Here is a 15,959-nt window from a genome sequence, read left to right as displayed (position 1 = left end):
GCTGTTATTGATTCCAGGCTACTCAGCTGCTACGAATATCCTTGGGTAACGTTTTAGGGATTTAAGGCACTAACAAGAGTTTATCAAATTAATAGGATTCTCTAGGAAGCAGGCAAAGGCACTTGCACAGATCTCTGCATGAACAGGGAGCCTCTGAAATGAGAGCGATGCCAAGTAATGCATCTTGTCTGCTGCACTCCTGTGCAACCMTTTTCCCCATAAAATTATATTCCTCTGGTGTGGGAGAGTTTGATGCCTCCAAGAATGACCCTTTTATAATCATTCCCAGCAAACTGACACAGAACTGGCTTTCCCAGCCTTCTGCCTCCAGGTAATGATCCCTTTAAGCCTGTCCAAAATCCCACCCTAATGGGTTCAGGTCAGTGTCACAGGTAATTGGTGAAGCAAACAACAGATTTGGACACAGTTCCAATATCACGTGTTTTCAGCCACAAGGGACATTGCTTATGCCAAGCAAGATGAATTTTTTTTTTCTCCAAGCAGAAGCTAAAGTATAAAACCACTCARTCGTTTTTCTCCTCAGCCCTCTCCCAGTAAAGCTGTATGGGTGTCGGAGAGCAAGAAGAGCTCACATTTGCAAAACAAGTTCGGGCTTTTTTAGACACTCACGCGGAAGAAAGTAAAGCTAGAAAAGTGAGTATAAGAATCATCTCTGACCTGCCTGTTTCCTCATTCCCACGGGTAGCGCTGGCAGCATTTACATTGTCCTCAGTCCAGTGAATCTCCTTCATCTTCCCAAATATTCTCCCTCATCCGGGGGTTTTTGCACTGCACTCAGTATTACACTACCCTAATAGTCCTCCCAAGATCACGTTGCGTTGGTTTGAGCTGTTCCCCACAGCAGAGAGCAGCTGTGAGGAGCTGCACCCCGTGCATGCTGCACTACACCAAAGAGAATTAAAAGGTGTGAGCACGACCCTGCCCTTGCCCTTTCCGCGTGCCTGGGAACAGCACAGTCATCTTGTTTGCCAACTTCCACAAGAGAAGCCGGTTTTATCCCTGCCTGCCATGCCCATGAACAGACACCCCGAGATTTGGCAGACAGAAGCAAGTGATGACAGGTTGTCATCAAATTATTCCTATTTTATACCAGCAGGAAGCGTCCGGATTTGCTGTAAGGAGGATACAAGAAACATTATATTCATTTTAGTTACAATTTTCAGCAAAAGTGCCTGAAATTTGGTAATTCTAATGCACACTCACATTTTCTGCTTCTTTTGTCTTTATCACTGGTCCCCTCTCAGCTTAATAGCAGTGAAAATGAAGCAGTTTTGGCTCTCCATTTATGTCGATGGAAATCATGAGCACAGCATGTCCTGTCAAAGCGATAGGCTCTGTTGTGGTTTTTTTGTGTATGGTATAATTGGACACCCCAGCTAGTCAAGAAAACTCATCCCTGGATGAAGCCGAATGAAAACATGCAGGGGATGACACAAAAGCTTTCTAGGACCTTGAGTATCTTCAGGATCTTTGCTGAGGGAACCCAAAACTGGCTCAGGACACTTTGGTTTCCATTCGGAGCTTGTTGGTTTTATCTGAAGTAGATCCCAGGCTCCTTTGGGAACGGGGAGTTTTGTCTGGAGGGATTTGGGAGACAAATGGCTCTTTCTTCTGCTGCCGTAAATCAACATATTTCCATCTGTGATAATGTCTGCAACACGCTGGGACTGCCTCTCTGTGTTTGTATGGGTTTGTACCAGCTGAGATTGGTTCCAGTTTTTATGCCCAGTCCAAGGTGCTCAAACGTGGGAGTTTCATTCAGGCCCTGTCTCTGCTTCTCTCTTRCAGTAGAACCTGCACAAAGGAATAACATCTGGGTGGTATTTTGGAGCCTAAGTAATTTATCAGGAAATAGCAACTTGCCTCCCAAATGCTTTCRCAGAAAGGTCAACAGACGGAGATGTTTTCCACACTCCCCTCCAAACTGTAGTTTTTGATCTTCTCTCCTGTGATGCTCCACGAAATGAGGCTGCACATTGTATTATTCATTTAATACTAYAGTTCCCTGGTGACATCTGCACGTTCCTTAATGAGGGCAGCATCTCTAACTTGTTTGTAGCCCGAGGACTCTCGCAAATTAACATAGCATGGAGGAGAAATTAAGAGAGGAGCTCCTTGCATAAAGTGGAATGAGATCACTTGATGGCCCGGTTTTCAGTCTCTATTTCACATTAAAGGAGCAATACTATCAAGGATAATATAGCACACACTTGCCCAAATCTGGGATGCCCTTGTTTTGGCTCTGTAACCTGAATGACCAGAAGTAATTAATCTTTTGCAATACTAATTATTTAAGTTGAGCAAACATGATTTGGGTGTTTAACTGTGAGGAGGAAAGGGCAGGGACATGCACCTCGGTAAAATTATTGGAAAGAAACATCAGTGAATAAAAGAATCTTTTAGTAGGGTGTATTTGCTCACGAGTAATCCAAGCCCAGCAGGCTGAATAGGCTAATACTGTGCTTAACCCTGTACCCTTGCCCAGGTGCCAGGCACGGGGGCCTTATCCCCTGCCTGCTGGCGGGGAAAGGAACCTTCCCAGGGTCTGTCACAGGTTCTCCAAGATCTGAGCCTGAGTCTCTCTGTACATCTTAACTTCAGGGCAATCATATTTCAGTCCTCTCCATGTCCTTTATCTTTCTGTTTTCTGGCAATAGCTTTTAATCTGCATTTGTTCATCACTAACCTTCAAGCAGTCAGGGAAGGGGGAAAAAAGAAAAGGCTTTCTCTTCCCCAAAGCTGGAAATACTTTGTTGGAAATCTCCAGTCASAATGCTTTCAAGTGGAAGCTTGAAATTTGCTAAGGGAAAACAGATATTTTTATAGGTTATATATACTTCTTTTCAGATTGCTGTGGGCTGCAGACCCTTTCTATAACTAATGAAGCTTCCTGGGAGTCAGGCTTCAGGAGAATATTTGTAGCCACCAGTCACACGGTTTGAAGAGAAATTATTGATGCAAATTGAGAATGCAAGGAAATAATTCTCTGGTCTGCCCTGTGAGACAGCAGAGCACTTCATCTGCATCCCTCTCATATCAATGAAGTAACTGGGCAGTTTTTGTCTTCACTTATTTGAGTGCATTTAAAGGACAGTGCATTTAAAGGACAAGACATTGGTCTAGCTGGCTCTGTAGTTTCTTTCTGGCCACTCTTGATGGTTACATTCCGCCAAGTTTGGGACTTCATGTTTCCTGGGATATCCCCACATCAAGTTTTGGGCAGGAACATGGATATCAAGGAAGCTGCCCAATTTTCTACAGTGGGAATTGGGACAGCTAAGTCGATTGCAAGCAAGACCTGGGCAGCAGTGTGGGCAGCAGTGCAGAGAACAGTGCAGGGGCAGGGCTGCTGCTGCTGCAGACGTGTTGGGCAGGCCTGGCGAGCACCTGAAACACGCTGAAGAGTGAGGCACTGGTGCTGCTTTCCTCACTAAAGAAGTGCTTATTCAAGCTGACCTCTCGCAGCCAGCGAGTCAGGCTTAGGAACCTGCCACAAGGTTTCYTCCATTCCTCCTCCCCTAAAAGAATTATTCAAAAATGCAAGTGAGTGCCTTATGTTTTCTGCATTTTTTTCAGTCTTTATTGAAATAATTGACATTTAGTTCACTTGCTAGTATAACTTTGCCGTTCCAAAGGGACCCTCGTATGGGAGTCTCCTGCTGGGTTCTCTAYGACATGTTTATAAAACAGCCCCTGTAACCAGAGCGCCCAGGCAGAGGCTCAGGGCCAGGCTGCTGGAGGTCAGTGTCAGCCCTGCATTTGGGAAGTACTTCTGCTCCATGGCATCTATGATGGTTGTCACCGCCAGCATCGTCTCCTCGCACGTGGGCTCGATCTGCTCCTCGGGCAGAACAAACCCGTAGGTTCCTTTGTCCCGCAGCTCGAACGTGTAGGAGAAGGGGATGCCGATCATGTGAGCCCAGTCCCGTGAGGAGCCCGAGTTGTTGTCTGCAAATTTCAGAACAGAGGAGATACAGAGACTTCTTAGGCAGTGCTCTTGGCAAAACCTTCTTGCTCRGCTTAGTACAAGCTTGTCCCAGAAGCCCTGAACTCAACAGCAATCGTGTATCACTSTGCCAGGGAGAACAGAGCTCCTGGGTGCTGTGGCTCTCAGTTACACTGAAAGACTCCCTAGAAATTCCTAAGTGATCCACTTCCCCATGAGACAGCGCTGTACCACAGCAGTTGAGTTCCAGGGAGTCTCTGCTCCCAGGGCTTTGCCGTCATTGCTGTAGGATACAAGATGGATTGGCCGTTTGTTTGTACTTCACCTCCTCCGCTGACACTGTTTGCAATGTCTTCGCATATTGGCTTGTTAGCAAAATTTTGTTCTGTGAGCTGAAAAAAATCTGGTTCCTCCCTGTGTCGCTGCGTTTCTGCCTCATGGAGCTTTTCTTTTTACCCGTTCCATGTAGTTACAAGCGCTGGCAAAGGGCCATCCATAGGCATGGACATGTTCCCTTATCCTTGCACYGCTCGTGCAGTGACTCCTGACCGCTGCTTCGCGCCAGCATCTCATGGAGCAACTATAGACCTGACTGGGATCCTGATTGTTGCTTGATTCCAGTGAAGACAAGCAGGAGTTTTGCTGCTGACTTCAGCAGGGTCAGGCTGATCTATCGCCAATCTCATTCTGTCCCCTGCGATGTATTTGCGAGGAGTTTGTGCAAGAACTGGCCTCTGATCAACGCTTCTCCTTTCCTGCAGCTGGCTTTTGAGCACACAGGATTATCTTGAATTCCAGCGACTGCCACTTAGATGTTGCACTGAACTAGCCCATTAAATATTACTCAAAGAAGAAACTCAGCACAACAGTCCTTACTGCTACCTGTGTCACAAGAATGACTCTCTCCTTTGAAAAGCAGCAATCAAAGGGAAAAATAAATAAACTTACATAAAATTGAAGAGGTTGATCCTACTTGATAACTGGTCCCATACTTTCCGTTCAGGGCAGCAGCTGCTTTCTCTGCAACTTSCATCTATAAATTCAAAATAGGAATAGTATTTTCATTAGTACCATTAAATGAGGCAATTATTCTGGGTAGGCTAGCAAGGTTCACAAATACACATTGTAATGAACTGAATTTAAAATATTCGGAAGCCAAGGGGGAGAAATATCAAAAAAAATAGGTGCCTACTTTGCTCCCATTCTCCTCGTGGCSGTGTTTGGAATCCCCTTTCTGGACACAACCACGAAAACTCTGTGTACATTACTAAACCTGCCCTCTACCAGTGTGGAAGGGAATGTTTTGCCCTACCAGTTCTTCGTTGTTGCTTGGAGGTTTGGTCGTGGAGCCGTATGGAGTGAGGATGTACTGTCCATAGGAGTGAATAGTTAAATAGCACACGATGTCCTCCTTCTTCCTTTCGATGAACCGGGCCACAGCCCTTGTTTCTGGCTCTGATTCTGGTCCAGAGCCACAAAAGATATCACTGGTGCAGTTATAAGAAACGCCAATACCTGGGGAGGAAGACAAAAAGTGAATGAAATGAGAGAGAAATACGTAAACCGCAGCTCAGGGGGAACAGGGAAGCCTTCCTTAGAGTGTTAAGGTGTGTGTGTGGACAGGGATACTGCTCAGCTCAGAGGCACTATTCACTGTTTTTCACTGTCGATAGCCACTCCAGTTTGCTACGAGACTGAAGCACTTGGCAGACGTGCAGGCTGGCTGCAGCAGAAGCCCCGACAGCAGCACCACACTGCCCCACCTGCCCAGGAACTTCTGGAGGCTCCTTGAAATTCACGGCAAACACAAATACTGGTGTAAGGGACCCACTCGTAACATTACTGCCTGCAGCTGATGCTGCTTCTGCAGTGAATTGGAGGTATAGTTACACAAGGAGCCTGCAAAAACAAATGCTGGCTGAAAGCCGGTGACTTGAATTTTCTACAAACCAGGTTTTTATTTTTACATACGTCTTGATGACACCAAAATGAATATTCCTTCCTTAAAGGCAATCACTTTATTCCAAAGACTAGCTCTCATTCTGGCTTTATATTTTTGTAGCGGGTCTGAAGCACTCAGGACTTACTGCCCCAGGAGGAATTGAAGTTCCGGTTCAGATCTGTTCCATAGCAGGTGCCATTCATGTGAGGAGAACGGTTTTTCCTCCACAAGCGTTCCTAAACACAAATAACCCCAGTTACAATCAATATGTAAAGGCTCCCATTTTCCAGACGTCTTCATTCGGGGTAGCTCTTGCATTGCAGAGGACTCTAACTGCAAGGCAGGGGGATAAAGCTTCCTGACAGAACATCTCATGATCTACTGTACCAGGCTGATGTCTTCCACAGCCTGCATGCACCTTGAAACGAGCCTCCTGAGAGAAAGCATCCTATTTCCTTAGCACTCAGCTATGTCCATGCAGTGTTGTGCTCCTAAGAAAGTCTTGGCGCTGAGAGGCTCCCTGTGTGCCCAGGAGAGATCATAGTCAAGCAGATGTTCACTTGAGCTTCGAGAAGATGAACGCTTCCTTGTCAGCTAATGCTGCCACCCTGCTGTACCAGGAGCCTCCGCGTTGCCCATGGCCCCAGTGACGTGCTCCAGACCTGCTGTGGAGCCAGCTGGGATCACACGCTGGGAGGCTTGTTCTCTTGGCCATGCTAAGGTCCTGCATTGAAAGGTGCTTCTGCTGGGCTCAGGGGCCTAGAAACCTAATGACGTTATCCTCCCTATCAGAAAAGGAAGATTATTTGGAAGGACACAACCATTTTAAAGCCAGATATCTCAGGAACTGTCAGCTCTCTTCGTGCTGCTCCTCCTCAGGGTGGGTCCATCAGGTAGCTTAGAGCTGGTGTGAAGGAGAACTGGTTCCTCGAGGAATGCTTTTAGTGCTGTCACCCACTACCCAGAGCAACAGCTCCTGCAGCTTTGYCCTTCCTTCCTAAGGCTCACGACATTTGCAGGAGTTTTCAGCTCTGTGGTCTCAAGTGACTGCTGTTTTACCAGAAGAAACAAAATCCCTCTGCCATGAGAGAATTTACGTGAGTAATGATTGTGGCTACTGTTCTTTCTTTAACTGCAATTATTGTATCAAAAGTTAACAGAAWCATGCTGTGCACATCTGCTTTTCAGTTCATAGATTTTTCTCTACTTACTTTTTCCCAGGAGTAGATGTAACCGTCAACATTGAGGACCGGCAAGATGTACAAGTCCAAATTCTGAAGAAATCTGCTTATCTTTGGGTCAGATTTGTAATTTTGTAGGATCTGATAAGAAAAAATACAAAGAGCTTAACAGAGAATCAGGTGATAATCCCTGGCAAAAAAACTATTTAGAACTCTCAAAGTTCACTAAGTCTTCACCATGGTATCCAAGATCTGCTCAATCCGTAAGTCTATTGAGATACCTGCTGATAGTGACAATATATCCAGTTGAATACATTTTTTTTTCCATATTGATACAGTCTTGAGGGGATGGAAGCTGCATGGATACCACRCACGCTGTGGGCCAGGAGCCTCCAATGCCTGGGGAACATCGCTTCATCCCAGAGCCCTTTTATCCTGGGAGAACTGYGGCTTTGTGAAGCAGAGGGGCCGTATCCAAGAGCCACGGTGGCAAATGGAGAGGCTGCCCTTGAGTTCAGTGGCTTTGAAACCATTCAGATGGAGCACATCACATGCTAACAAATATCCTCACATATCTCATCTCACACTCGTTTGATCTTATGTCTCCACAAGTATCTATGCAATCTATTCATTTTGAAAGTCATAATTTTACAGAAAATGCCTAGCACCTGGTGCCAACGTACTGAAGAGACCTGAACTATTGAAAGTAATTTATTATTATTATTACTATTACTATTATTATTATTATTATTATTATTATTCAGGAAAAATAGGGACTCACTTCTTTCACAAACCACTGGCAGAAGGCTGGAGAGATCCATTCTCTGGCATGAATCCCACAGTCCATCCAAATGATCTTTTTGTTTTTATTTGATGGTTGACTGATCTGAGAGAGCGCAAAAACGATGGTGTGGAAAACTATTAAGTTACAATAAAATAGCTCAGCCTATTACAGGAAGAAAGGGATGTTCCTTGGTATACTGCTGAGCCATCTGAGATAATTATTATTATAGACTTCATTAGGACAGGCTTTCCTTCCTAATAACCCAATTTCTGTAGTATCTCGGGGCAGGAATCTTGAAGTCTCTGTTGAACAAGACTGCCAATAAAACAATTTCTTCTTCATTTATATTAGTCATTCAGAGTATGGATTGCTCTTATTTGGAGATTCTTTTTTTTTAGAAGGAGTAGCATAAAAGGCAGGCAAGCTAATTTTGCTCAGGGTAGGAACATGTTAGACAATAACTAACTTTACCATTAACACTATTGTTTTTATCAGGCCTTCCAAGAAAGAAACGACATGGAACAGTGATAGTAGAAAAGCTGTATGTTCTGCAGGATAATAACCACAAAACAACAGGTGAGTCTACATCCTCACACACGGCTGTCACCAAACCAGGCTTAGCTTGATTTGTATTTCGAAATTCCATCCAATGTGTTGTTTTCACCACGTAAGAGCAATAGCATGAATGTGGTGATAATGTATGTGAAAGGTGGTCTTAGCACTGTCTTAGGAAAAATCTGAACCCTCTGCCATGTCCTGWTTTGCAGAAATGCTCTTTATTTATTTAAAAACCAGTCCTCTCTTACCTGCAGATAATATATAGTTCGATTCTCGCTTGTCTTTCCCAGGTCGTGCTGAGTCACCAGCTCACTGTTACTGTCCTTTACTTGAGTCATCCACTGATAAATCTGAAATAGTCACAGAAAATTCCTGCTGATAAGGAGCAGGAATTAAAGCATTTCTTGCTGCACGGACAAGTGGTGTTTTTCTCGGAGTATTTCAGTGTGTGGTACCACTTAACATTGATGGAGGGTCTTTCACTTGCCTTGGAGCAAGCGAGCCATCATCCCTCACAGCAGTGGATGCCCATACAGCCCTGTGACTTATTTGGGACTTCTCTTGATTTCACCAGCTGCAGGGTGATACCATCAAACCTACACAACAGCCCTATAGTCTCTTCCATATCAGTATGGATTCCATGTTGGAGTTCAGCAACAGTCCTAGGYGATGGACAGCTCAGACCCAAAGTACCTGAGGATAGATTTCTCTCTTAAAAGTAAGGATTCAAAGTGCTGGGCCTTTGCCCAGGCTTAGGCACTGCTCTGTGAATCACAGCACCAAGAAGTCCTCATTATTCTCCTTGAAATTGCCAGCAATCCTCCCTAAATGGCACTTTCCTCCTGGCGTCCCAGTGTTCATCCCTGCTTCTCCCTGCCTGCTGGGATGCCAGAGGCAGCAGCCGTCACTGCGCTTCACATTCAGCTGAGCATCAAAAATACTCAGGCTTCAATGATTAAATAGTGCTAAAGATAATAATAAAGCACAATCAGCTAAATAAGTAGTGAGCCAATGAATTAAAACTTAGAATATTTCTTGAAAAATAACATGGCCTCTTCGCACGGAACTTTTATGTTTTCATCAGGGAGGAAGTGAAGATTTGATCAAATCAATGGCAAATTCACAGTCAATTCAATTGGRCTAAGATTCTAGTAAAGAGTAAGAGAAAACACCCTTGAAGGCAGAAGGAGCACCCTGATTTCAGCAGAGCTTCCTGCAAAAGCTTCCTGCGGCGTTGATAAAGCAGCAGCAAAGTGAGCAGCCGCGGTGAGGAGCCTCGGGTTCCTCTTTACCTCTTCCATGGGATGGTACYGAGTGTAGTTGTAGCCTGCTGGCCCCTGCCTGGGGCTGCCCCCCAGCCTGGGCGTGCTCTGATCCACTAGTGCCTGCACGTCCTGTTTCAGGATGCTGAGGAGAGAGGAGGGGAAGATGGAAAACGTTCAACAACAGCTCAACAAAGCCTTTTTTTTTTTTTCCTTTTCTTTAAAATGTTCTTATTTTAGCTCAAATTAACCCAGAAACTAGCACAATATTGGCCTGATTCCATGATCAAGGGAGTCAGTAAAACATTTTCCTTGGCTCCAGAGGACTTTGGATCACGTGCTGTGCTTTCTCACTGGAAATAACCCCTTGTAATAGTGTTATAAATCTGTGCTCATTGTAAATACTTTTGATAAGACAACTGCAAAGGTAGCTTAAACATTGCTCTTGTCGAACACTGTAAGGGCTAACAGGCTCCTCTGCTGACACTGGCATCAGTCSGCATTTCTGGAAGCTGCACATAGAGCATTGAAGCTGAGTTTCACTTTGATGTTTATTCACATCTGAGCTTCAAACTAAAATTTAGGCAGTGCAAATTCCCATGAACTGCAACCACACACACACACAAAGCCTCTCAGATTGCTCTGAAACTGAAATTGCAGTTTGACAGAGCCGGAATATTGATGTCCTGATTATAATTTGTCATTTATGTCTCTGTAACTACACAGCTAACTGTTAAATTACTTTCCTTGCATGTCAACTACCTTCTAAGAGGTGACTTCTGCTTAGAATCTGTTACAAGAAGTTTAACTCTGACATTGCTTTCCTCCTCTTCTCCACCCTGCTGCAAGGAAGTCAAAATTTCGGCTTCCCTTTGAAATAAACCACTTTTGTTTTCTGGACCCTACACAGTATGAACACAGTTCTGGCACCAATCCAAGAGGAAAAAAAAAAAAACCCTAAGCTTCTAATTTCAGCTTAGACTTAAATTTTACACTAAAATCAACTGAAACCATTAGAACATGAAAAGCCTTGATATAAATCCGAGATTAAATATCTTGTGCAATGCAGTCTAAGCCCTGAGTATCTAAACCCGACGCTAGTTGTCAGGGCATCACACTCACTAGGAGGAATTTGCCAGGCCAGATGTCAAGATCAGCATCAATTCTAAACAGCTTCCAAGTGGTCCGGTCCTGCTTTAGCTTATCTTTGCTGAGTGAGTGTCACTGGCTGTCCAGGGGCCATTGCTCATGAGCACTGGATGGCTACAGAATTATCAGTTCTCCGTGGGAGCCTGACCTGTGCGAAATAGATCTTTGTGCGGTTGTTTAATCCCAGTTGGCTTTGTGAACACTCTGTGTATCTGAAACTGTCCCAGTGATTTAGACCTTCTGGCTGGAAGCAGAAACACGGTGAGTGGCCAAGCTGTGGACACGCTGAAGCACCGCAGGACTTTCTGCTGGAGGTGGCTCTCAGCACGTGCACGGTGGGGACCTGCTGCTGAGCCGCTGGTCTGGGACCGCCCTCGATGGCAGCAGGAAATTCTCCCCATCCTGACCACAGTGACAGGGTGAGGGCATTAGGGAGCCTGCAATTCTGAAGGAATTCCCTTTGTAAGGGCTCTTCTCCAAAGCAGAGAAGCAACAAAAGACAGGCAGGGAAATCAGGAGCAACAGAGACTCTGCTTCTTTTCAGTAACATTGACCAAACTTTTAGGTTCCCCAAAATAGGGAGGACTCATCCTGCCCAAGAGCACAGCAGGCTCCTGTAAGTGGCAGCTGGACCAAGCTTGGCCTCCTGGCTTGACTCGAGGGTTGAGTCTTACATCTCCGAGCCATCCTCTGCCACTGAGGAGGAAAGACAGACATTCCAGCTCCAAATTCACAGCCCAGCTGCGAGGTGAATAAACAGTGGCATTAAACTCATAGATAGACATGGCATCTGTGCCAGGTGGAGTGGAAGCCATTTGGGGACAAAAGTCAGGTCCTATCACCAGCATTTGCTGACGCTTCATGCGAAAGGGCTTGGCCTTTTGTGATAGCAAAGGAGGTTGTTCAAGCCAGACTATCCCATCAGGAAATTAGGGGTCATACTCGTAGGAGATGAGATGCTCATCTAAGCTGTCTTTCACCTCCTGCACCAGAGGGGCTGGGACCCTCACGTGCAGGTCTTCTCCAGTCCAGATGTCTTCAGGCAACAAGGGCTTCCACAGATCCAGCTGGGCAGAAGAGAAGAAAGGAATGCAAAAATTAAGCTCTGTTCTCAGAATGAAAAAATATATTTCAGATAGAGCAGCTGCAGATCAATACATGGAAGGAGCATTTCTTCCAGTTCACCCTTAAACAGTCCCCAGCTATCTGTTCCTTGAGTGTGCAGCACGGGCTTAGGGTTTCCATTGACTCAGGCACCACTGGCACACAAGGAAACTATCTTTTCCCCATATCTTTTCCCCATAAATTTCTCCAGCTAGTGAAGGAACAAGTCAACCCTAAATTAAGGGTAAAAACAAACAAGCACACAAACAAAAAACCAAAAACAACTTTCTCAAGCTAACTCTTATGTCGTTTCTATCCAAACTTCAATGCAAATCTGTTTGACAGAGCAAGACCCTTGTCTGCTGTTAGTGCACCTTGGTAATTCTTACTTACCGGCAAGGTGTTGCAAAGATGCTGAAGATGCTGGACCTGCTGCAGTGTTTTTGGCACAATTTTTAAAACTTGATCCCTGGAGATTCAGTGGAGAAACAAGATCAGTTTTAATACTTGCTAAAATCTCTGTAATTTCCATAAGTCAAGAGGAGGCCTGTTGTCATGCAGAAGGACAAAAAGAGCCTGTAACTAGCGCTGCTTGAACAAAAGCATGTCCCAGGGATGGATTTCTGGATTGCTCTAGCTGTCTGTAGGACCAAGGGAGATGAGTTTTCTGTTGCTGGGGCATCTGTTTACTTGATCAGATATCACTTTTTTTTTCCCTTCCTCCTGTTCAGGAATTATTTCAGATAGGATTCATGTTTTGCTGATCTGCTTCAGAGTGCAAGAAAGTTAGATAGCCATGGTATACAAACGTTGCTCACTAAATGCTTGCCATGAGAATAACCAATTTATTCAAACAATGGTGAAGAGAGTTGTCTCCAAATTCACATTTGCTTACTGTCTTGAAAGGAAAGAACAATTTCTGGTACAGGCTGTGTGGTAACTTTGTATTTTTTTTTTTCCAAAAGGCACATAGATTCGGTTTCTGAGTGTATATTTTCATTAGTCACCATGAAACTCTATATTTTTGTAGGCTTAATGTGGAAGAAAACTAGTCCAAGTTTACAGAGAACAAATTAAAACAGTTGAATTGCAGAAGAAGCAAATCTGTAAATTCTATTCTGAAATAAAACCTTCAAAATTTTGATTCTAGCTTTTTTTTTCAGTGTTCATTGAGATCCCCTTTCCAGGACTGGTGGGAAGTGTGACATTTCCAATGCAAGAGTTTTGCAGTGAGGAGGAGACTTTGATGACTGTGTTGCATCACTCAAAGGTGAGAATGCAATTATCCACTGCTGATGTGATGAACCTGAGAAATGTTTTTATTCATTAATAACCAATAACCACTGCTTCACTTAAGTCTCCTTCACAGATTTCTGTGGGTTTTGAAACCATTGCAAGGTGGGTACAAAAACAGAGAAAGTTTTACACTTAGAGGTTCTGTATCAGAAATTGTTATTGCCGAAACCTTGCATGGGGAATCATTATGGTCATCAATATAATATGCTCTCATCATTCAAACTGCAACAGCTACCATTTGTGATTCAATACACAAATATACAATTATCAGCCTAATATACATGCAAATAGAATTCACTATTCATTCACATTATTAACTGAAAAATAGGGCATTTTTTTTAACATCTCTCTCTTGAATATATCACCTTTGCTAATAGACCAGCATAAAACTTAATAGTTAAAATGGACAGTGTACTTTTGGTTCAGCAGATGCTGGTAGCATATAGTTATGTATAGCATATAGCATATACCCTTATTTATGGGGCAAAATGATTGCATTTGCATTGCTAACCATTTGGTACGACAGCCATGATATCTTTGCAATAGGAACTTGGAGATGCAGGATAAACATCTTTGCTAGGAGAATAAACATCTCAGCTGCACTTCAGAGTTTATTCTCCCTTAATGCCTGGGCTTGCTTTGTTCTTTGTCCACCAGGAAGGGAAACAATATCCTGTAATATCTTTCTATCCTCATTGACATTATGTCTTAATTACACCAAATGAAAGAAATGCCAGACAGTCAGATTGCTGCCAGATGGCCAGCCCTTATTTACTGATAAACCTTTTACAATAGCCAGTGTGGAGACAGATCATTTTTAATAGTACACTAAGATTAGAAAGCACAAACTCATTTATGGTTATGGACTAGGATTCTCAGTGCTGAATTGCAAAGTCAGCCCATGTGACCATGTAAGACAACAATTTTATGATACTACAGCTAATGTTTCTTACAAATTAAAAGACTATTCTCAGCACAAGCTGCATTTCTGGGATGCTCATAGCCTCAGATCTTTAATTGAGGTTGTTGCAGAGAGCAAATGACAAAAAAAAAAAAAAAAAAAAAAAAAAAAGACAAAACCCAACAACCCTGATAGTCTTTCCTGGTTGCTTCATCTTTGTGCAATTGCTCAACTCAAAGTCACACTCGGGCTATTAAGGGCTCTCTCAATTCCTGCGTGGGTGGCAGCTTCAGTTCTGGACAGCAGATAGAAACCAAGATGAAGAACTCATTACTACAGGTTCATCGAATTCTTCACAGTTCATCAAACTTCATCAGGTTTGAGTGAGTCCCTGCTACAAATATAAATATTATACAACAGAAATAAAATATTATAAAGGATGAGGTGGTGACTGTATGCAGCAATGCCAGGAGAGGTGTAGGACAGGCAGACCAGGAAGGAACTTATTGCAGTAAATGTGCGGTGTGTTCATTTTCCTCCCCATTTTAAAAAAATGTAGCTGTGGGATATAGTTACTGCAAAAACATTTAGCACTGGTTCACTTTATTTATTTTAGAAAACTCTACTTGTAATGCTATTTGTGGACATTAAGCATCCTCACTGCATTTGTGCTCCTCCTTGCAAGTCTCAACTGCTGTAAGTGCACAGAAAGACATATCGTTTTTGTGAAATTTAAGGTGAGTGGAACTAAATAGTTCAGATAGGCAAACAGCACAATTTTATAACACCCAATTTCTTAAGAAACAGAGCTGAGAATGAAAAATACAGGAAAACTAGTCAAATCATACTTTTTCAAAAATCATTGTCAGAAATAAAAACATGATAATCTCTTTCAATAATGTTTGCTTGAAGATTGTCTGGCTTAATTTCATTAGCATATTTTCAGGTTTTGCCAAGTTTTTACTCCCCGATTTTATGAGTTATTTTTATTACACGATTTTTTTTTTGTCTTTTTTTTTTTTCCATGATGTATTTTATTTCTGCTCTATCTCTTTTTGTTTTGGTCATGGATATCCAACAGGACATCAGCATTTCCACTGCTTTTGACTGTTCTTTCCACAAAAACCTCTTTTATTAGTGGATCTTGTGTCTTTGTTCAATCATTTTCCCTTCAGTATATTCAGAAAAGGCATTTTATTCCCAGAGCATCCTATTTCAGAAGTTCATTACAAAAGAGGCTAAGCTAAATGATTTTCAGCTAATGATGGAAGTAGAGCACCCTGAGGTGCATCTGAGGGGCATTCAGTCTCTTCCATAGCTGTACCCATATCTTCTCACTCTTTTTCCTTCCCATCATTATGGGAATTTCTTTCCAAATCTTAGTATAAAGCTTACAGCTTAGTAGCTTTCTCCCCAGGATTTCATTTCAGAATTGTTATTATTCTTTTACACAGTTCCTGGGAGTGTCACCATGTGCACAGTTCTTCCCAACACCTGGTTCGCACTCACCCGTCATATCGCAGTTTCCAGCTGGCTATTCCAGAAACTTGAATCCCTAGAGAAAAGATGATCCCAAGAAAAAGCTGCATCTTTGTGGGCGAAGGACCCAATCCCAACAGTGCAGGAGTGATGAGGATAGATTCAAATATCCATCAGATTTGTACTGAGCACTTAATTTGTGCAAATCTAATATGTARCCACATTTATTACGGAAGGAAACCTGCCCATGTTGAATCATTAACTTCTCTTTATACTTTGAAATACACTTCCACTTGATAGTTTCACTTTTTCTTAATTCTCTAAGCTCTCTGTTCT

General features: G+C 43.2%; 1 protein-coding gene across 1 annotated transcript; it reads right to left on the bottom strand.

The window, feature by feature from the left end:
• Positions 1–3,700: 3,700 nt before the first annotated feature.
• Positions 3,701–15,733, bottom strand: CPO (carboxypeptidase O). The gene is made up of 11 exons (XM_026048286.1): positions 15,654–15,733; positions 12,341–12,416; positions 11,786–11,910; positions 9,725–9,839; positions 8,681–8,782; positions 7,872–7,976; positions 7,121–7,231; positions 6,055–6,145; positions 5,280–5,482; positions 4,916–5,000; positions 3,701–3,969 (listed from the first exon to the last, which is right to left on the bottom strand). Exons 1-11 carry the CDS (start codon positions 15,731–15,733, stop codon positions 3,701–3,703), a joined length of 1,362 nt encoding a protein of 453 aa, XP_025904071.1.
• Positions 15,734–15,959: the final 226 nt, after the last annotated feature.

The sequence above is a fragment of the Nothoprocta perdicaria genome, unplaced genomic scaffold, assembly GCF_003342845.1.
Source record: "Nothoprocta perdicaria isolate Ctin4 unplaced genomic scaffold, notPer1 scaffold_11, whole genome shotgun sequence".
NCBI lineage: Eukaryota > Metazoa > Chordata > Aves > Tinamiformes > Tinamidae > Nothoprocta > Nothoprocta perdicaria.
Note: the sequence above shows the minus strand (reverse complement) of the source record. Positions and strands in the feature narration are given on the sequence as shown.